Source organism: Adiantum capillus-veneris, chromosome 6, assembly GCF_014529385.1.
Source record: "Adiantum capillus-veneris isolate H3 chromosome 6, ASM1452938v2, whole genome shotgun sequence".
Lineage (NCBI taxonomy): Eukaryota > Viridiplantae > Streptophyta > Polypodiopsida > Polypodiales > Pteridaceae > Adiantum > Adiantum capillus-veneris.
The window spans coordinates 94,476,245-94,498,491 of record NC_140936.1 but is presented as its reverse complement, the minus strand read 5'-3'; the positions used below and the strand labels follow the sequence as shown (position 1 = coordinate 94,498,491).

Here is a 22,247-nt window from a genome sequence, read left to right as displayed (position 1 = left end):
GAGAGAGAGAGAGAGAGAGAGAGAGAGAGAGAGAGAGAGAGAGAGAGAGAGAGAGAGAGAGAGAGAGAGAGAGAGAGAGAGAGAGAGAGAGAGAGAGAGAGAGAGAGAGAGAGAGAGAGAAATGAAATGAAATGTTATATTAACGTCTTCAAAGGCCATAGTGACCTATGAGACCAGAAAGTTACAAGGTGGTGGGTCTGATACAAAGTCAGAGTAACAAAATAACATAACAACAGTACAAAACAAAGATATATACTATGGGATCCTAGATTGGTCGTTGTGAACTAAGAAAAAACTAAGCAAAAATGGGCGGCTTGTTGGGATAGCTGAATCACAAGAGATCTAGCATCGGTCGTTGGCGAATCTCATCAATTTCCTCCATGGTTAGTAGTCTGACCGGGCGTCGTGCATGCATGGCCAGTGTGCTCCGAATCTTCTGACATAGCCTCTGTCGATGTTGTGTAGTCCTCCGCAATCGTGGGTGCCTGGATTTCCCCAGTTCAATCGCTCGGTCGATCAGTGTGCCTCTGGTGTGAGATGAGGGGGAGCTCTGCTGTGGGAGTGGCCCTTGCTGCTGTCCCGTGTCTGCTATGAAGAAGTCTGTGAACCGTCTTTGAGACTGGCTAGCCTCGCCCTTCATCAGGCTATCTCTGTGTCTGTGCAGCTCGAGCAAGATCAAACCCAGGAATCTCTGATCTTCGTATCCCATGACTCTTGAGAATGGTCCAAAACCCTCTCTGAACAAGCAATGGAAGCAGCCTCGTATCTCGTAGTAGATGGGGCAACGGCATGTATAATGCAGCTTTGTCTCAGGTTCCATGTCACACAAGGGGCATGTCCTGGCCTCTGCTGGTACTCCGCTGTATCTCCCAGTCTCAATTCGCAGCTGGTGAGAAGATGTGCGTAACTGGCCAATAGCACATCGTATCCCATGAGACAAGTGGGTATCCATGTATCTGGGTCTCGTCACAAAATCACCTTCCGTAAGCTGGAGCAGGTGGTCTGTGTAGAAAGCCATCTTTGTGCCCAATTCCTGTGTTGGTTGTATCCATGTCCTCCTAGTGTCTAGCTAGGTCAGGTCTTGGCGGATGAGCTTGGTGATCTCTGACTGTGTAAGAGTGAGAGATGGTGCATCCAATGAGTACTGGAATGGTGGCAGCCTGTCTATGCTGAACCCATGATGTCATCTCCCCATACTAGCATGTTGTATCTCCTTGTATGGCTAACTGTCGAGAGGACTCAAGTGCTATGCGAGCATATCTGTCTCTAGGAAGTTCCCATGTGCGGTTTATGAAGGAGACTGATCTGGTGAGCGCCTCCACCACTAGTGGGGGGCCGCTAGCTCTGCTCTGATAATGGCCCGTGGTACTGATGCCTTGGCTCTAATGAGTCGCAAGATCATAGAGACGAGAGGTTTCTCCATGTTCCCCCATCCGTCTGTGCGACCCGACCTCCCGCGGTGATCCAATGAAGGTCCCCATATCTCAGCTCCATAGAGCAATGCTGAAGCCACCAAAGTGTCAAAGAGCCAGAGCTTCGTCCGGGGCTCTTGAAACTGAACCTGCGAACACATCTTCTCCAATCTACCCAATGCTGCGTGGGCTCTAGTCAGTCTGGTTTGTGCTGCTCTTGTGAGAGAGAGAGAGAGAGAGAGAGAGAGAGAGAGAGAGAGAGAGAGAGAGAGAGAAGAACCCATGTAGACAGATCTACACTATCACATGAGAGTCTAGCTACCCCAAGATACTATGCCTGACTGTGTGCACCCTGCTGAGCGTGTGTGTGGTCGTGCACACATAAAATTAGTGTGGGAGGGGTATGGAGGAGATTATATTGGGACGGGAGGAAAAGGGGAGAGAGCCGCCGGAAAGGGTGGAGCTTGCGGTAGGGAGGAGGAGGAGGAGGAGAGGGGTTTAGGCAGGAATGTATTTTGGCGCAAGTAGCAGCTCTAGTCACCCGCAATTAATGATAAGCCTCAGGGAGCTAATAACGCTTAGTCGTGACTTCGAGTCTCGGACTTCAATGAACATTGAGGCCTTAGCTATTCTACCTCGGGCTACGGGGGTGTGGCTGCCAGCAAAGCCAGTGCACGATTGGTTAGAAATCCAACGTGGCTACACTTCGCCTTCGACGATGGCAACAAATGTGGAGAAGATGGAGAGGTGTCACGGCTTGGCTGCATGGATTTGCAGCCACATGAAGCCTCACCCACGTCTCTTTTATATATATTTTTATTTTTATTTATATATATATAAATGCATTATATTATATTATATTATATTATATATCTATAATGGAATTGAGAAGGGTCCTTGCATTTCCAAATATGCATTGCAATCCCATAGGGTGTGCATAGCGCTGCCTACGTAACTAACGCGGGTCGCGGGAGTGTACATACTCACTCACAGTCTCACACTGCAACTCGTATGCCAACCTTCTTCGTTCGTCGCCCGTCTTTGCTTCTCTCTCTTTGTGTTTGCTCCAGCGACGAGCAGAGCGGGAGGCCAAGCTCATTCGGACTCTGAAGTCGGTGGGTTCTCGTGTTTTCTAGTCTCGCATCGTCTCTGCGAAATGGGTCAATCTTGCACAACGGGCAAAGCCAAGTCTAAACGCTTCAGTATGTTTTAGGTATCACTTTGCCCTTGCATGATTGCTTCATCTGCTTCTGTTGAAATGGTTGATCCTGCCATGTATCTCAATGCTGCACAGCGGAGTTTTCAATGTTTCAATTTACAGACATAGCACTTTAGGTCAGATCTTCTGACATATTGTGGGTTTTTTGACCGCAATACTCAAGTGTTCAAATGGCTAGAGCTAGGGGTGTCTCCGACATGCCATTATCTGCACTCACATTTGCGCTTCATGCCTCGTATCTTGGGCCTTGTAGCTGTTCAATCCATTTTATGTTCGAAGTAGACTTATGCTCACACACTTACATCTTGTTATCTCAGGCCTTGTAGCTGTTCAATCCATTTGATGTTCGTAGCACACCGATGCTCACACACTTACATCTTGTTGAGGAGATTGAACTTTGCTTATGTGAATAACCAGCTTCTCTGGTTATGTGTGTGTCTAGAGGGAATTGGACTTCAAGTTCAATCCCAATTTGATGGGCAGCTTCAGATGGTGTCATTCCCACTTTTTGGCATGATTATACTGGCTACCCTCTGTTGAAGGCATTGCTATACTGGGTCGACATGCAAGGATGGCATTGTTATTGTTTTTTCAAACATCATCACAGCAAGGATAAGTTTTGTAATAAAAAAATTACAACTGGGAGAATGACGTGGACAGAAGGTTGTGGGTGCTAGCATGGAAAGGTTTTGGATGTGTTGAATGGTGTAAATTAACGTTTCAGCACCTGATATCAGGCCATTCTAATCATTTTTGTTTTGGGAAGTTATGACTTGTGAGGTGCAGTTAAGATTATTTTCTGTTCGCTCCTCAGGGAAACTGACAGTCGCTTCTCATCGTGGACAATATGGGATACATTGCGCATCTTCCAAAGTCTGTGATCGGCCAACTGCGTTCTAGCTCTATCTTGTCAGACTTAGCTCAAGCTGTGGAGGAGTTGATTTGTAACAGTCTGGATGCTGGTGCAAAGAAGGTGAAATGGTTGAGACCCTTAAATTTGTGTCCTTCCACACACTTAGTGCGTAGTTTCTTTTATAAGGGAGGCTCGAGTGATACAATTCTTGTAACTAATCTTGAAGTATGTGTTCAGATCTGTGTCTACGTTGATCTACCATCATTTTTCATCAAGGTTGAAGATGATGGTATGCCACTATTTAAAATTTATTATCTGCATCAACATGCATGCATAAAAGTGGTGAAAAAGCTTTTAAATGGTTGCAGGGTCAGGAGTCGCTAGAGATGACTTAAAACTGATTGGGGAAAGACACGGTAAATACTATTGTTCATGAAGCTGTAAAGATGTTTATCTTGTGAGGGTCTGCATAATAGCAGACTATACATGGGCTTCTTCTGAGAAGCTTGAGTGGCATCATAATTATTTCTTTTTGTTAACAGCAACTTCAAAACTACATGACATGGTGGAGCTAGAAAGTGGTGTTGCAACCCTAGGTTTCCGTGGGGAGGCTTTGAGTTCTCTCTCTGACATTGGAGTTGTTGAGATCATCACTCGCACGAGAGGAAGTCCAAACACGTACAAGAAAATAATGAAGGTAAGAGGTTTGTAAGGAGGTTTTTCCCAAGGACTCATATTTACTTTTTGTAGTTGAGTTGGTTGCAGGCTTCCAAGAAGCTTTCACTTGGGCTCTATGGTGAGCAAAGAGCCCCTGGCACAACAGGTTAGCTGCCGCTTTATCAGGCATACTGTACTAAACTATATGTATTTTCTGTCACTAAGGATAAAACAAGAAAATTGATGGTTATTTATGCTGTAGGATTTAAATTTATTTGATTCTTTTTATGACATTCTCCATCTTTGGTACAGTTGTTTTGCGGGAGCTATTTCACAACCTGCCAGTGAGGAGAAAAGTTATCCAATCAAGGTAAGTGACTTTTGTGATAGAAGAGTTGAGGTAATATTGATGGCTCTGAAATATTTTAACATTATTGAAATGACGGTGCATGATATGCAGTCCCAGGAAAGTTCTGCAAGCAGTTAAAGACCGGACACTGCGGCTTGCCTTGATACATCCTGATGTTTCTTTCAGAGTATTTGATATGGACAGGTATGCAACACACTTACTATTTTATACAAATGAAATCTCAAGATTGACATCGTGTGTGCTTAAAGGACAATGCTTCATGCCCAAAATTGAAAGCTTCTTGACCCCGTGATAGTTTGGTTGATACTTGTCTTTTCATGGCTTGTCTAGGCTAGAGAATCTTATTTGTACAAAGACTTGTTCGTCATCTTTGGACATTCTTTGTGAGTTCTTTGGGGAGCATCTTCGTCATGAGCTACATGAGCTGCATTTTGCAAAGGAGTGCTTGAAACTAGACGCATTTATCTCCAAAGAAACGAGCCGGTTTTCATCGAAGGTGATGTAGAAATTTTGAACCCTTTGGTTTATATGCTTTTTTTGCTTTGCAACTGTTCTCACAAGCACTTGATCTTGCACGTCTGATGCAGGCTGTTCAGTTCTTGTGTATCCTTTTGAATTCAAACGTCCTCGTTGCCTTCTTTGTTAACATTATCTTGGAAATGAGTTGTTCCAGTTAACTGCACACAGATCTTAATGGCCGTTTTGTTCACAAAACACCTGTTCACAAGCTTATCAACACCTTGTTTTTGCATAGCAATTGTGGTCAGGAGCTTGCAAATCCGTTTAAGTCTGATTTTTCGTGTCCTGGAGTCAAGCAGGCCCTCCCCATGTTTTTGATAAATTTACATTGTCCTCTTTCTACTTATGACATCACCTTTGAAGCGACCAAGACTTCTGTTGAGTTCAAGGTATGACCGTGTTCTTGCGAATATGGTGCTAGTTCCAATTTACAGGTCCTTCTGACACAGGTGCTGCTTTGTGCAAGTTTTCTCGTAAAGCTCATCTTTTAGCTTGCTATTTTAGGACTGGAAATCCATTCTTTCATTTATAACAGAGGCTTTGGGTACAAAATGGAGGAGGTTGACACGTAATCTGGATGAAGGTAATTTGTTTGAGAAGCGATTGTTTTTTAGCCAGTTCGGGGGACTCTCTACTAACTATGCGCTTTTTCTGTCTCTCTTAACAACAGCAGATTGTCACTCGTCAAAGCATGGTGTGATCCGTAAGCGGAAAATGTCATGGCAGCACGTTGATCCATCTTATCGTACGAGGTGTACCAAAGATATGAAAAAGGGGGATGTGTTGTGTTTGGCTGGTGGAATGCAAAATGCAGGCCAAGCTGTTAACAAGGAGCAGGACCTCACATTCTGCACACCAAAGGGGATCAGAAGCCCTCGGAAAAAAAAAGCATATCAGGAACATAACGTTACTGATTTATCCATCCATCCATGGAGCTTCCAGCCATGTAGCACCAGGAGAAAACTGGATAGTGATGTTAGATATACTGGAAGTCAACATGATCCTGGAGGAATGGAGAACCTTTGGAGCCAAAAGGACAGCTTACAAGGGTTTTTGAGGGAGACGAGCACCGGTGATGTCCTCGGTGATGATGTACTTGATTGTATTGTTGGGCCAAAAAGTCAGGGTCTCTCTGGACAAGATGTTCTTTGTCAGAACGACTCGAAAAATTTGTGTTATGGGGAAAGTACAAACGCCGTGATTGATTTTATGCAGACACCGCCACAACTACGCAGATCTTTCTCAGTGTCCAGTCCAGGAGTCAGGAGATGTCTGTATGAATTAAACATGACGTCTTCTTGTGCAGATGATTTTTGGTGCCATTCTGAAAGGCAAACAATCAGCAATCTCGAAATCCCTTATAATAGGGAAAGGCTTTGGAATAATGATAGAGGTATGCTATGCATTGATTTTCCTAGACATGGTTTTGCCAAAGGCTATGAAAGAGAGGTTGAGGAAGGGGGCCAACTTGATTACTTGCTGTCTTTCGATGGCAATGATCGTTTGGTAGAGAATAAGTCGTCTTTATACCCACAACAATGGGAAATAGAGAAATTTGATTCTACAGAAACGCCTGCTGTAAACAAGTTTTCTTTTCTGGGTAAGGAAGGCAAAGCTTCTCCGTACCCCATTGTCATCAAGGTGACAGTGGATGAGTTGAAAGAAAGGCCCGAGAGCAAACAAATAGGTGGTTCTGGTTTTTTGACACTGTCAACGCATTGTGTGGACAAGGAAATTGTCTGCAAAAAGAGAGGTCGAAATTCTCCCAAGCATAGTTCAAGGCAAATAGTATCCAAGAATATTCCAGTGAGACCTTCAAGTGGGCGCTTGCGAAGGTCGCTTTCAGCACCTCCATTTCATCAACCACCTATAAAGTATGGAGCAAGCAATGGAATTTTTACATTAAAATGTCCGAGGGAGAATCACAAGTTGCAAGCAGATGTCGAAGTGTTTGTTAAAGCACAAGGTTTCTCAACTGCAGGTAATAATGGAGGCTTTTGTAACTACTTTCTCCTCAGTTGTTTTGGTTCAAAGCTTGCTATGCCTTTTAGATGAGTAGAGGGTTTGAGAATAATGTTTGTGCTGTAGCGAACTGGCAGACTCCTAATAAAGCATTGAAATTGAAAAACCAGAAGACTTGGCTCATAGCGCAGACATAAGATGAGAGGCAACGAGAATTTCAATATTTAAATTCACTTCAACTGAAACACAGAGTGGACATATGTAGAGACACACAGAAGCACATAATTGTTTCAACTGTTTTTTGATTCATTGAGGGTGTTGTTCTCTAGATTGGTGCCTGTTGATATCAAAGGTATGGACACACGCAGTAAAGCACAACTGCCCAGTAATGCGTATGACTGCACAAGGGAGAACTAACTCTATTTGTCAAGTGCTTGTCCTAATGCCTCATGCATCTATGCTGTGCATTCATAATCTAATGAGATTGCATCTTCAAGGCCAAAAGGAGATTTAATTTTATGACATCTTTGTTGTGATCCTTAAATCTACCTCGCAGCTACGCGTAGGTCATCAAGTGTCATTTCTCAAGCTTGTGTACTACTTCTTCCCCTCAAGTGAGAGCATTGGAAGGTGTCACAAATTGATGACGTGGCATGACCACCCGTGGACATGCATATGACGTGGCAGGCTGTACGGCAGCTGTATGGACGCCCGAAATTCGCACTGACATGCCACGTGGATCAGCAGTACGGATTTTTGCTTTTCATGCTGACATGCTGACGTGGCATACTGTATTTAATTCCGAAAATTACGCTGGCTGTTTTTGACAGTTTTTGGAGCTAGTTGCTAGTTGCTTTTGGGACTTATTGCTTTTGAGTTTAACTGCTTTTGGGGCTCTGCTTTTGGCATCCCTTTGTAAGAATAAAAGGAATTGAAGGGCCTCACTCTTTAGGGCATCTGGACGCATAGCCTGAGAGCCGAGGACCCGCGGGAGTTGTACTTTGCAATGATTAATGAAAATGAAATACCGAAAGGGGTGCTACCAATCTCTATGGGCACGAAACTATGTCGGGCCGTGTCTCTCTCTCTCTCTCTCTCTCTCTCTCTCTCTCTCTCTATTAAAGTTCAGTGAGTATGAAGATTCGGTTCGCGTGTTGCTATTGATTTCTCGCTTGGAGTGTCCAAGCCGGTTACAGTGGTATCAGAGCATAGAAAGATTCTTCTTCTACGGAGGATCCGATCCTTTTTACATGCAGGTTTCTGTGAAAGAATCTTGTGTGTCCCGACCCCGGTCTTATTAGCCACTCCCACCCTTTGTACATTGCGCATCGGGCGCACCTATCTTCATTGCTCCGTCTTACAGGGCATAAGCCATAAAGAATTCCAGATTACTCATGGGTTTTCTCAGAGAATCTGATAGAGATAACATCTCTAGGTGGGCAGGCAAAAGAAAAGTTGAAATGTGGCGCGGGAACTGAAGGAAAGAATGAAGATTTGGACAGATTCTTGGTGGAAAATTTTGCCAGAGCGGAGTACAAACGTCAATTGCAGGTTGACTTGTGTGAAAAGATTGATCAAGTACTCTAGAGACCCGAGACTTGCGAAACACCTGAAGGATTATCCGATTGATGAGATTTACTCGAGATGGCGTGAGGCCATTGCTTCTCCTCTCAGGTCGGGAGGAAAGTTGAAAGGATAGACGAGTGCAGAAAAGCGGAACCTGTGCTCGCAAGAAGAGCCAGACAAAAATCTTGAATAGAAGATGAACTAGAGGACCAACAGAAGATAAGCCAGAAAGTTACAGAGCAACAGAAGCACAAAACTTTGCCGCGCATGGGGCAAAGTGAAAGATCAGGAAGCCCTCATTTTCTTTGATGGAGGAGCCAAGGCCAACTTCATTTGTGGCTCGACTTGGAATTACAATCGATAGGTTAAGGCCACAGGTAGAGGCAGTTCTAGCGGTACCCGGATGGGATATTGCCATTACACCTGTCATCGGCAAACTCTGTTTGCATTGTTATGGGTATTTAGGGCACGAGGACTTTTATATCATGCCTTTGGAAGGGGGTGATGTTCTCCTAGGAATCCCTTGGTACTACCAGAACAACACCGTGGTTGACTATCGGGCTAAGAAAGCGACTTTGACGAATGAGAAGGGCAAAGAGATTGTACTTGATGGAAAAAAAGAAAAAAATTTGAAAGTTCAAATATGTTTGACCTTGAAAAGGAACGACAAGATTTTCTACAATAGAGGCTGACTATTTCTTTGAGGGCGTACTAAGTGAGTTGCCTCCTTCACGTCCTGAAAACCACATGATTGAGTCCTGGTAGTACACCATCCGAACTGGCCACCTTACAGAGTTAGTCGAGGCCAAAATAAAGAAACAATGAACCATAACAGATTTCCACATTACGAGGATCGATGATATACTCGACAGACATCAGGGTTTTACTTGCCAAATTGATATGAAGAGTGGTTATATCTGAATTGCTCTTGGAGAGTCGAGACGTCTATAAGAGAGCTTTCAGGATGACTTCTGGGTTTTTTAGAGAGTTTTACAGGCACTACGGAAGCATAAATTGATATAAATGTAAAAATGAGCAAATTTTCTTCCCTAAGATACATTTCTTGGGACATATCGTCTCAGTAGTAGGGGTAAATATGGACCCAACCAACTTGCAAAAGCCATTCGAAATTTTTTGTGATGCTTATGGTCGTTGTTTGGGAGCACTCTTGATGCAAGAAGGCCATGTATTTGCTTATGAGAGCAGGATGTTTTTACGTCTTGCAAATCCAACCCTAGCTAACTTATAGATCCCAACCAAGGGGCTTAAACTCTAGAAGCTATAGAAGAAGGAGTTCCCACCAACTTACAAAATCTCGCCGAAGAAGGAGTTGTAGATCTTGGTTAAGGGGCCTAAACTCTAGAGGCTCCGAAGGAGTTCCCACCAACTTACAGAATCTCATCATGTGGAGCGATTTATCGAAGGGTTTTTACCAACTTATGGGACCCTATCCAATGGGGCCTAAGTTTCTAGGGCCTATGCCCATTAAAATAGAGCTGACCCCCCCCCCCCCCCAACCACCACACACACACACACACACAAAAATAACTAAGTAGACTTATGTTGACGTGGCTGGCTTGTACCGAATGCTCGTACTTTGCGGTGACAGATTGTATAGACGTCGCATTCTGCGTTGACTACTGACGTGGCAGCAATACGGATTTTCGTGTTTTTCGCTGGCTAATTTTAGTGCCAGCTTTTGGGTTAGATGCTTTTCAGAGTTATAGCTTTTCATGTAACTGCTTTTGAGAGGCCAAGGGCCTTTAAATATCACTTGAAGGCCTCTTCTCTGGCATTTTCACAGGAACGAAAGCAGAGTAAGAGCCTCGGGATGTTGTACTGAGTTCAAGCAATATAAAGAAATATCGGAAGGGGTGCGAGGGTTTGGGGCCAATGCTCTCTTGTGGTTGACCTCCACCACTCCCCGTCTTGTGTGTCGTGCATCTCTTTCAGCTTAGTTGTTATTCGTGCTTAAAGTTGTTCAGTTTGTTTGAACAAACTGGATATCTTTAAGCACGTCAAATAACAGCTGGCCCTCCCGTTACAATGGTATCAGAGCTCCTGTCGTGTGCTTTTCTAAAAGCATACCGGTTCTACCAAAGAGCAGATAGAGTAAGATGGCGCTTCTAGATTTCACAAGAAATTTTTCCTCGCCTTTCGGGAGGGAAAGATTCAAGGAAAGCTTTACAATTTCTACAACAATTTGACAACCTCTACGCCATGGGGAATTATTCAGAAGAATCAAACATCTTTGGAGCCACTGCTTTTCTCAAAGGCAGTGCCATGCAATGGTGGATGTCTATAGCTACCAAGCCGCACACTCTAATCGGCAAGCTTTTAAGAAAATTTTTACCTGAAGTTATATGCTAATTGATATCTTCTTTTGGAGTGTAGCTTTTGGTAGAGTGGGGTATCTTGAAATGCTTGCCATGGAAAACCTAGCAGATTACAACTTGAAATTTCTCGACATCTCTCAGCAGGTGTCTCTTCTCAAACCGATGACCTTGGAGGCCCAGTGTGATTCCCAGTGTGATTCCTATATCATGGGATTGTCATCACCGCTTCGGGAACACTGTCTTTCTAAGCGAGTTTCGACCATTCTAGAGCTTATGGACCATGTTGCGGGCGGCTACAACCTTATGGAAGGAATTTAACCCTAATTTTGGTGCAGGTTTGAGGATTGCAGGCCAGGCGACTTTGGAGGTCGATTGACATGGAGAATGCTTTTTGAGATTGATTAAGACACTTTTTGAATTTTGTTTGAGGATCTGTTTGAGAATTGTTTGGAGATTCTGTTTGGAATTTGTTTGAAATGAATTGTATCTGATTTGAACCTGTCTTGGTGCCAATTTGAATTGTTTGACTGTGGTTTTAATATTGGTTTCAATTATTGGTGATATACTCCCGAGTGGAGTAGTGAGATGTAATAGACTTGGACACTCCAAGCCACAGATGTAGTGCTACACATGCGAGAGAAACTGAAAGAACTGTGAGAGAGACGACACGGCACGACGGAGTTCCGTGCCTAGTAGTTCTCGCCCCAAATTCTCAGTATTTCTTTATTATTATGCTTCAACAAGTACAATGTCGGAGGGTTTGATCTCTTTGCAGTGCTTCCAAGCTAACCTGCCAGAAGAGAGACCCTGGCAATTCTTATAAAGGCCCCTCACGAAAAGCAATACATGAAAAGCAGTAGTCTAAAGGCATCTGGTACCCAAAAGCTAGCGCCCTGTGGGGCTGTCCGTTCACGGTGCCTGGAAGCATGTCAGCACGATTTGCGATGCAAATCGTGGAAGTCCGTACAGCTTGCCACGTCATCAACCGCTGAATATTCACATCACATTCACATCACTATCCCCATCGAGATCTTGAATGAGAATCATGATTATTGTAATTTGTTGAGCAATAACACCCAGGCCGTGCTGATCTCTGACGGATGTCTTGATTGACTAAATCTCGTTACTATCACATGCATATCAGCCGCTAGGTGAACAAGATATAAATACTGCAATCATTTCGTCTTTCAAACATGCACTCACACAATACACACATGAGAGAGCACATGTAATAGATTCATTTTAGGACTTCCCACTTCAAAGTACTTTTTGATATAAAGTCATTGAGCATAATAGTGTCAGCCTGTCAGTATTCCTGAAATCTCAAAAGAAATCAGTGACTTTATTCCATCAAGGTAACCTGTGACAAAGGAGCGGAGTAACTCCCCTCTTGTGCAGTCTGCATCGCACCAGATTCAATATGCTTCAACATGCTGATTCATCGATACCTCTTGGAATAGTCGGTGCTAAACCAAAAGCTTCAAGGTAAAGGTCTAATATGTGAGGAGTTTCTGCTAGGTCATCCTCCTCCATCCACTTTGCATCCAAAGCTGGGTAGTTCCTGAACTTGACCAAATATTGGCGTGTCAGCTTACCTTTCAAGGTTCCTTTCCTTGTGAGCTAGGACTTGTTCTGGAATCAAAATCCCCTCTGTCTTTTCCACTTCGGGCTGTTTCTCTGGCTCTCTGTCCAGTGACACTTCACCTTTGAAAGGTCTCAATAAACTCAGTGCTCACATGAAATGCATTGTGAATCTTGCAAGTATCTGGTAACTTCAGCTTGAAAGATACATCATTGAAGGGCCATAGTATTGCATACTTAGCTTTGGAAAAGCTGCCCCTTACCCTTCCGTTTCCGTAGGCGTGGCTTCTCAAACCTTAAAAGAACCCAATCATCCTCCTTCAGCTGCAAGTTACGTCGATGCTTTTTTACTGCCTTCTTATGTCGTGCTTGAGACTTCTCGAGAGCCTCATGCACCTTGGCAAAAGCAATGTCAAGGTCCTGAGTGTATTGATCTGCTAAAAAAATCTTATCTTTGGTGCTGAGAATAGGTGGAACCTTCTTAACAGCCTCGAATATCTCAAATGGTGCCTTCCTCGTAACATATGAACTGTGTTGTTGTAGACAAACTCTACCAAGGGCAAATACTTCTCCCGTTGAGTCTTCTGACCAAAGATGTACGACTTCAACAAGTCCAAGACCACGCTATCTCCGAATGCCCATCTGTCTGTGGTTGGAACGAGGATAGGAATTGTAGTCGTGCGCCAATATTCTCCCAGATTGCCCTCCCAAATAAGCTCGTAAAACAGGGATCTCTATCTGAAACTATAGACTCAGGCATACCATGTAATCGAAAAATCTACGAGAGAAACACTTTAGCCAAATGATATGCTTTACTTGTCTTCTTTACTGGAATGAAGTGAGTCTGTTTGCTGAATGTGTTGATGATTGTCCTAATACCATCATGCCCACTCTGACTCTTGGGAAGATAAAAAATGAAGTCCATTGCTATACTTTCCTAGGTCAGCTAGGTTTAGATAGAGGTTGTAAAAGACCTGATGCCTTATGCCTGTCAAACTTGACCTTTTGGCATACTAAGCAACTGCGAACAAACTCGTCCACATCCTTTTTGAGCCTCGGTTAGGAGAAGTACGTTTCCACATCTTTCAGGGTGGTGTCTATGTTGCGATGGCCCGAAAAAGGTGGACAATGACACTCTGTCAAAACCTTGTTGCTTAATGCCTGCGTGACACACAACATAGTTTTTCGCATCAAGTAGCCTTCCTTTAGAGAATAGCCTGCAACTGTCTCACCACTTTGTAACCGGTCAAAGATGTGTGCAAAATTTGGATTTGTGGCGTACTGATCTACCATATCCTCGAAGCTCCGATGGTGAATCGCCGAAATAGCCAAAATTTTTGACTTGCGAGGCAATGCATATGCCACCAAGTTGTTCTTTCCCTTAACACGGACGATCTGGAAGTGAAACTATGACAAAATATTCGCCCATCTCATCTGTTTGTCCGAAAGTTGTTTCTGAGATAGGAAGTATTGTAAACTTTGGTGATCGATGAACACTCTAAAGTGGTGTTACTGAGTAAGAGCATGGATGACTACCAAAAGCTCTTCCTCATAAATTTGTGCAACCTGTTCTGGCCCTCCTTCATGAAGACCGCTCCTAGACTGTAACCAGAGGCATCACGATAAACCTTAAATGGTTTTTGCAAATATGGTAATACCAACACTGGACGAGTTGTCAACTTCTCTTTGAGAGTCTTGAAAGGCTGCAATCTCAGACGGTCGCCAAGACTTTTTGTGTTAAAATATGCAATGGAGAAGCAATTTCCACAAACTTTTGAATGAACCTCATGTACATTCTTCAAATCTAGCCAAACTCGAATGGTTTCAACCTTCGCTGTCATTTTTACACCCTTTGTAGAGACGTCGTGTCCCAAAAAAGTATATCTCTGGCAAGAAAAACTCGCTCTTTTTCCCATTCATCACTAGTCTATGTTGCTGTTATGCCTGGAAACCTGTAACAAAGGGTGTCTCTTCTCTAGCCTCACTCTTGGAGAATATGATGACGATGTCAAGAAAGGTGCCTACAACTGACCGATATTCTCTAAAAATCTTGTCATCATCGTGTTGAACATTGAAGGAGCATTTCTGAGACCAAAAGGCATCACCAAATACGCGTACAATCCAAAGGACGTCTTGAACGCGGTCTTGTATACATCTCTAGGAGCGATCTTGATGTGATGATAGCCGCTTTTTAGGCCGATTTTGCTAAAACATGTAGAACCTTGAAGCCTATCTAGTATATCATCGATCTTGGGTATTGGAAACCTGTTCTTGATGGTGATTTTGTTGAGAGCTCTGTAGTTAATGCACATTCTCCAAGATCCATCTTTCTTTAATACCAACAACACCAACAAACAATAAGGTGATGTACTCAACTGAATTAGACCCTTTTTGAGAATCTCTTTCACTTGGTTTATAATTTCTCTCATTTTGGGCTTTGCTAACTTGGTAACGTGGCCGGTTCGATGGTGTGCTGCCGGGAATCAAATTAATGGTGTGATCTTGTCACGTGCACATGGCTCTGTGTGCTAGGAGGACATGCTTCATCCTGTTTTCCCCTTCTTCCTAGATAGGAGTGTCCAGAATCTTAGGAGGATTAGTACCGGCAATTTTGTGAGCTTGTTTTCAAGACTTGCATGTCCGGACCGGTTCATTAGACGAGGTTTTCCAATTTTGTAACCCTCTTGCATAAGTGGTTTGTACACGTGTTTGAATATATGTTATTACATTACTGTGGGCATCTGGCATGACATGCATGTAGTTTTAGGTTAGAGGAATCCAATGAGCCATTCCCTGTGTTGATCGGATTCTCGAGTGGACAGATGTGCGATAGTTTCACTCGAAACTTAGCCTTGGACAAAAACTTACAAATTAAGTCATTTAATGATTGAATTTGCTAGGTTGGTGGATAGTTTGCCCTAGCTAGCCCTTCGCAGATGTATAATCCCAAATCCTTTCCTATAAAAGGAGCCATCGTTGGAGTCACTTGCAGATAGCACTAATCAGCCCAGCGTTTTCGAGCAGCCAGCCTTGGCGTTTTCTTCAACCTCAGATTAGCGCCAGCGTTTTTGCAGCAAGCTGCCAAAGTTTGCAGATTTCAGCATTAGCGCTCCCTTCTCACTTGCAGATCAGCCAACATTTTCATTTTCAGGCCAATTAGTCGCCAGAGTGTGCCAGATTTGCTAACGCTCGCCCCTCTCCGGTCGTTCAGCAACCCATTGAGCCTCCCCTTGGCCATTCCCTCACCTTCATCGAGTTTTCCATTGTTGTCCATCATCGGCATCGTCGAGATCTGCGTTTTCAACCCTTCATTCCCCTCACATCAGGAGCGCAATTCAGCCCAGATCGACCCCTTAGTCATCGCTTCTACGGAGGCATGGGGTCGGTATGCATCATCTCTTGACATAGTATTGAGGTAGCCACCTCTTCTAGATTCTCCAGAGCCATGCCCACACACATGTGCGTTCTTTACCGCCGAGATGGTAAGAAATGCATTGACCGGATGAAGACCAGGAGAGCATATGACCGCACTCTCATGATTAGACACACATTGGCACCGTTGTACGCATCTATCCTTAAGCAACAATTGAGTAGATGGTTAGAGAGAGAGAGGGTGTATGGGCAATAGGATATGCACGTATTGACACTGAGAGCCATTATTGAGGAGGAGAGATCACGTGGGAGACGACTCTATTGGTACGCACTCCATAGGGGTATTTTTGATTTGGTTCACTCCACTATCGGGGTGAAACATGGCTGCCTGCTATCTCCTACACTATTTGGCATGTATGTGGATAAGATTGTTGACTACATTGAGAGGGATGGTGATAGAGGAGCACAATTGGCAAGGAAATGGATCCCATTATTGTTATATGATGATGATATTGTGTTGATTTATGACTCCTCGGAGAGGATGGAGCGTCATTCAGATGCTTTGTACACGTACACATTTTGGCCTTGTCTCCTCCTTGACCTCGTACTTTTGCCCCATGCTTTGCAGAGCTCCGTAATTTCATCCATTCGCTCTTGGTCGGTCCCCTCAAAATCCGGTACCAGTCTTGCTTTTGTCGTGCCTTTCTTTGGTCACTCCTCCGCCGCTTTGGAACTCTCTGACTCGTCATGTGCCTGATCATTGGACGCTTTATTGGGACACTTGGCAAGCACTTGCCCTTGTTCCCCGCATCCGTAACATTTGCCCTCTTTGTAGTACTCGGCGCGTTGCTCTGCTGACAATCTAGGGCTTGATGGTTTCTTTTTCTGTTGCTTTCCCTTCTTCCTGTTACCGTTGGTCGGTTCTTGTCCGGTCTTGATTGCCACAAGTCTGTCTATAGGGTAGGTGAGTGTGCCTGCATGCATAGCAAACCCCTGTTTGTCGTGTCCCATAAGCCGCTGCATAGACTAAGACCTTTTTGAACATCTGGCACAGTGAGAAGCGCTGATGTGGCGCGTACTAATGAAGGTGCCAACTCGGAGCACTTCTAGCAAGTAGCGCCATGGAAATAAACGTTCCTTGAGAGGCAAACGACTCTTCCAAATTGTAGTAAGAGCATTTCTCCACCATCGATCTAATTTGTGCAAAGACCACAATGCATTACAGTGGCCAGCCAGCCAAGACCGAGGCAGGAGAGAAGCAAGCATAAACCGGCAGAAATACCAACAAAAGGTGTGTCCCATAAAAGTCCAATCCAACAAGCGGCATCCAACTGCCAATGGTGGAATGGGCAGGAAGTCAGCCAACATGCGCTCACGTTTACCCCAGAATTGACGATAATGCATGCCCAAACCAAAGTGAACAGCCAGCTGAGGATAATGAATCAAATTGCCATACATGTCAACTACATCATCCACCGTGCGCACGCCACGACAAGAAAAGAAGTAAGCCAGGCATGGTGATTGATCTACAAGAGTAAGAGCAAAAGCTGGGCTCCAGTGAATACTTTCCAGGCGCAACGAATTCCCATCTTGTGGTTGCCTGCCATTCCATGAAAGATGAGCTGTAACGGCTTTTTAAGCATCAAGCAAAGTAGAGGAATATGACCGATCATCTTGCCAAACACAGTCTCCCAAAGTGACGTCTTCCAGTGACCAAAGGCGGAAGTGGTAATGTTGACATAGTGAGGCTATCATGAGAGTCCAAGATTGGGATTGCTGCGCAAGGGTAGGCAATAACATGGCCTACCTCGCAAGATGATGGCGGCAAAGGTCCAAAATATGTAATCCTCCAAAACCCTTCGAAGTGCAAAGCTTCTCCATTGAGAGTAAACGGAGCCCTTTCTTGCGGGATTAGTACGCCACAAATGAGATAAAATATTAGACATTAGCAATGATAGGCGATGACAAGGCTAATGCAACAACGGCAAGTAAAATTGAACATAGGCCATCATGATGCTTTGAACTATTCGGAGACGAACATGCAATGGCCATGTGGACACTTTCCAATACTACAATTTGACGATGAGGCGTTGTATAACCCAATCCACTTCCTGAGTTGTAGTGACCTTCCATCCAATAGGGTACCCCAAGTGGCAGACAATGACGTTCAGATCAAGAATATCCCCAAGCCATAAAAGATGGTGCCATTCCCGTACATTGAGAGGTAAGAGTTTAAATTTCGGGAAATTTAACTTTAAGGCCTACCGTGAGCCCAAATGTATCCAGTGCCTGCATGATCACGCGCATATCATCTTGATGATTGCGGGAATAACAAGTCAGCAATATAAGCGTGCCCGATAAAGTCATTTCTAGAGGGTAGTTGCAACCCATGAAGACGACCAAGGCAAAACCAAATGATCCAAATACATCAACAAGGGGTGGGTGGCAAGGGCATACAATAAGGCACTGAGGGGGTAACCTTTGCGAACAAAACACTCAAGTGGCCAAGGGTGAGTCAATTCCCCTTCAAGAAGGCGTGAAGACATACTATGGGCGGGCAGAGCCTAACATGTATTTCAGCTTACGCTATCATGCACAAAAAAAACCTCGTGCAAAGATGGCCAGTAAGTCTGAATGAGGAACGAACGCTCGCTGCTGCTGCACGCTCCCCCCCCTTGCGCCATCGTTGCCCCTCACCCCCCCTCTCTCTCTCGCCCTCGCGCTGCCTCCAGCCCCCCCCCTCGCCCTCGCGTTGCCTCCCCTGCCCCCCCCTCTCGCCCTCGCACTGTCTCCCTCGCCCAGTCCAGCCCGCCACCGTTGCCCCTAGCTGCCCGTCGCTCTCGCCCCTAGCTGCCCTTTAACCCGCCCGCTGCCCCCCCATTCCTTGGCTGTCCTTTAACCCGCCCGCTGCCCCCCCCCCCCCCCCCCCCCCCCCCCTGTCTGCATTGCCCCCGAAGGTTTTCTGCACCTGGCTTTGCATCGCTTTTTCTTCGGACTAGTGTTCGGCGTACTTGGTTGCAGTTCTTCTTCACCATCCGCTTCTTCGACTCAGCAGTAGACACAGATGGAGGCTCCAGCTCCGCCACAGAGGGACTCGCCTGAAGCCCCCTCGCCCGACCCCGTTGAGCCCACCATTCGACTTGCTCTTTCGCCGACAGAGCAAGCGAGCCTTGCCGCAGAGGTAGAGCGCTTGCAGGCGACTTCTGTCATCTGCAAGGTTCTCGGCACCCGTCGCAGCAGAGGAGAGCTGCGAGACCTTCTCCAGGCCCGCCTTCTCGCAGAGGTGGGCAAGATTTTGGATGTCTAGATCCTCGGACGGGGGTACTACCAGATCGAGTTCGAGACTTCCGAGATGGCCTCCAAGGTCATAGCTATGAGTCCACTAGCCATCCGAGCATCACGCGCCCACTTTCGACAGTGGCGACATGGTTTTGACCCGACTTCGGATGTGCTAGTAGAGGAGGCAGACATCCCCATCTCAGTCTGCTTTCCGGGTTTACGGAGGGAGTACCTTCCACTTCTCTCCAGGATTGGCTCCGCCATCGGGACTGTCCTGGAGACACCTCGTACGGCAGCATCAGTAGCTGCCAAGGCGGTTGGCATCCCTTCAGTTCGAGTTTTGGTCAAAGATACCCACACTCTCCCGAAGGTCATCCTTCTGCCTCGGGTGAATGGGGGTTGGTTTAGATAGAGTGTGGAGTACTCGGGTCTCCCGAACCAGTGCTTCATTTGCAGACAGATGGGCCATTTAGCGAAGGCCTGTCCACGGAGGAGGCCACGACCTGCACCTCAGCCTCAGCCCTAGCCTGCCAAGGCTGGGCCGCAGCCACAGCCAGCGGCACAGCACACAGATTCTGAGCCACCCTCCGAGCCTGGGGCTCCAGCGGAGGAGGGATGGCAACAGGCCCGTGGCCGTCGACGCCAGGGGCCTTAGCGGCAGCCTGGCACTCAGAGTGGCCCTCAGGTGCCTACTCAGCAGCAGTGGGTTCCCATGGGGAACCGCTTTGGTCCTCTTGAGCAGGAGGAGCCCCCTACGCTAGCCTCCACTTCCGCTTCACCCTCGCCAGCCACCCCACCTTCATATTTCCTCTCTTCCTCCTCATCCCCTCCCCCGTCCTCTGCTCCCGCCCACTCCCCACCTCGCCCCCTTGTCTTTGTCGCCCCACCCCGCTTCTCTTCTCCTCCGTCCCCCCAGCTCCTTCCCCCCCTCCTCCTGCTTCAGTACCACAGTCGACTCAGGAGACTGGTCCCTCGCCGGCGGCTAGGAGATCTCTTGGCAGTGCCTTTGCCACGAGTCGCCTAGCGAGAGAGGGTCAGTCCTTCTTGCGGCCCCCTCTGCAGATTCAGACATCTTCCCTTGCAGCTATCCCTCGTGGTCTGACGAGCATTGACCTCCGACGCCGCTGGGATTTCTTCGATTACGGATTCACTCGCTTTCTCGGCGATTCCGCAGCAGACCACGAGGCAGCCTGCTTCAGGGTCCACGCTCTGTTCCTCGCCGCTAGGGGGACAGAGGCCTTGGACTCAGCAGTTGGTTTCTCCTTTCCCCTCTGTGGTCGGACCGAGACAGAGTGGTCCCTAGACTCAGTGGTGGGATGGTTGCATACACAGGTTCTCGAGTTCTCTCACCACATGGGAGAACTTGGAGTTACAGATTTGCTGCAGACTTTGTGGCCACTGGCCAAGTTTGCGGTGACACCCCCAGACTCAGCAGGATGTAGGCACATTGTGGTGTACTTTTTTGTTGATAGGCAGTGTTTGCCTTGCTATGTATACATTCATGAGGACTCCTGGACAGAGGAGGTTGCTTTGCGCACGGCTCGCTCTGCTTGGGCTTGGGCCAGGCACTCACTACAGGCTCGCCTATCTAGAGGACGCTCGGATGCGGATTACTCCCCATCCAAGCCTGCCTCGAAGATAGCCCGTCTTGCTGCTGTAGTAGCATCTGTTCTCTCTCGCTCCCCATGAGGATCGTCTCGTGGAACGTGCAGGGATTAGGTGGGCCTCAGTTTCAGCGACAGCGGGGCCGATTGAGTCAGGAGCTTCAGCGTTGCCTTGTGGGAGGAGAGATTGATCTCCTTATGCTTCAGGAGCACCATTTGTCTGAGAGCCGCATTCGACGATGTGGTCAGATTTTGCGGGGACGTTATGATACCTTTTGGTCAGTTGCTTTTGGACCTGGAGGCATCCAGGGTGGGGTATGTATGACTATTGCGGACTCATTGCAGCAGGCCATTGTGGGCAGAGGGATTATTATGCCAGGCAGGGCTCAGTGGATTACTTTGCAGGTTCAGGGTGGCCTTGTGGGCTTCCTGAACATCTATGCGCCCAATGTGGCGAGTGCTCGTGCAAAGTTTTGGTCATAGATTGTTGAGTCTTTGCCACAGGTTGACCATTGGTGTGTAGGAGGGGACTTCAACATGTTGGAGGACCCCTCTGACAGGATCGGAGGCAGCCATGCTACTGTACATGGAGTCGAGTTAGCAGCTTGGGAGAGGTTGTGTATGACTTTGAGGGTCTCGGATACATGGCAGCATTCTGGCTTTGTGAGGCCTCCAGAGACTCTTGCCTTCTCTAGATCGGACCGCAGAGTGGGAGGAGTGAATCTATCGCGGATAGATCGCTTCTACACTAGTGACCACTTCAGTGACTTGGGGGGATCAGTGGGCATCCTAGCAGGGACATCCTTCTCGGACCATGCACCAATGATCCTCACAGTGGTAGACAGGCAGAGGAGTGGGAGCACGATGCTTCGCATCCCAGAGCGGGTCTTGTTGGACTCAACACTCAGAGAGAGGGTAGAGGCTCTCTGGACAGAGGGCATGGACAGCCAGGCTCTACTTGCAGACAGAGTGGCCTTAGGCCTAGCTCAGCTTAGCCACTTTTTTCTCCATGAGTCTTTGGCTCGACGGGCTGCAGCGAGAGAGGAGGAGCAGCATCTCAGACGAGGCTTTGCTTCACTACAGAGGATGCAGGAGCAGCATCCAGACAGTCCATGGTTGGAGGAGCAGTTACAGCAGGCTCGACAGGAGCTTGCTTGCACAGAGGAGAGGCGCCATGAGTTTGCCTTGCACCGACAGGCATCTCAGTGGACTCAGGTGGGTGACAGAGTGACAGGTGCTTTTTTTGAGACAGTGTGTCACCAGCGTGTGACTACTATCTATCCTTTTTGTTGATTTCTTTCTTATTATCTATTTACTTTCACTTTTTGGAAACACCCCTCGGGAAATCTAACTGCCCTGCATTGCATAGCTAGTGTGGAACTGTCCAGAGGGAGTCCAGGCCTGAGGGCAAGAGAGCACTAAGGTTGGACAAGGACTATGGTTAGCCAAGTGGGGTCATTGACTAGCCAAAGTGGAATCCTTTGCTACAGAGGCTACATTTCAGTTTTGGATGTGGC

At 46.5% G+C, this 22,247-nt stretch overlaps 1 protein-coding gene across 3 annotated transcripts in view; it reads left to right on the top strand.

Annotated features, from left to right (window-relative positions):
- Window positions 1–2,336: 2,336 nt before the first annotated feature.
- MLH3 (MUTL protein homolog 3) overlaps window positions 2,337–22,247 on the top strand; it is a 75,209-nt gene continuing 55,298 nt past the window's right edge. For 2 of the 3 annotated variants that reach the window (XM_086514541.1, XM_086514538.1), the window contains exons 1-13: window positions 2,337–2,625; window positions 3,446–3,604; window positions 3,722–3,773; window positions 3,853–3,900; window positions 4,027–4,181; window positions 4,250–4,307; window positions 4,454–4,511; window positions 4,602–4,694; window positions 4,842–5,007; window positions 5,099–5,114; window positions 5,199–5,419; window positions 5,535–5,613; window positions 5,701–7,011. In XM_086514541.1, coding sequence (XP_086370667.1) covers window positions 3,479–3,604; window positions 3,722–3,773; window positions 3,853–3,900; window positions 4,027–4,181; window positions 4,250–4,307; window positions 4,454–4,511; window positions 4,602–4,694; window positions 4,842–5,007; window positions 5,099–5,114; window positions 5,199–5,419; window positions 5,535–5,613; window positions 5,701–7,011 — 2,383 coding nt within the window. In that variant the 5' untranslated portion in view covers window positions 2,337–2,625; window positions 3,446–3,478. The remainder of the gene's footprint in view (window positions 2,626–3,445; window positions 3,605–3,721; window positions 3,774–3,852; window positions 3,901–4,026; window positions 4,182–4,249; window positions 4,308–4,453; window positions 4,512–4,601; window positions 4,695–4,841; window positions 5,008–5,098; window positions 5,115–5,198; window positions 5,420–5,534; window positions 5,614–5,700; window positions 7,012–22,247) is intronic. The other variant, XM_086514540.1, reaches the window with a different exon arrangement.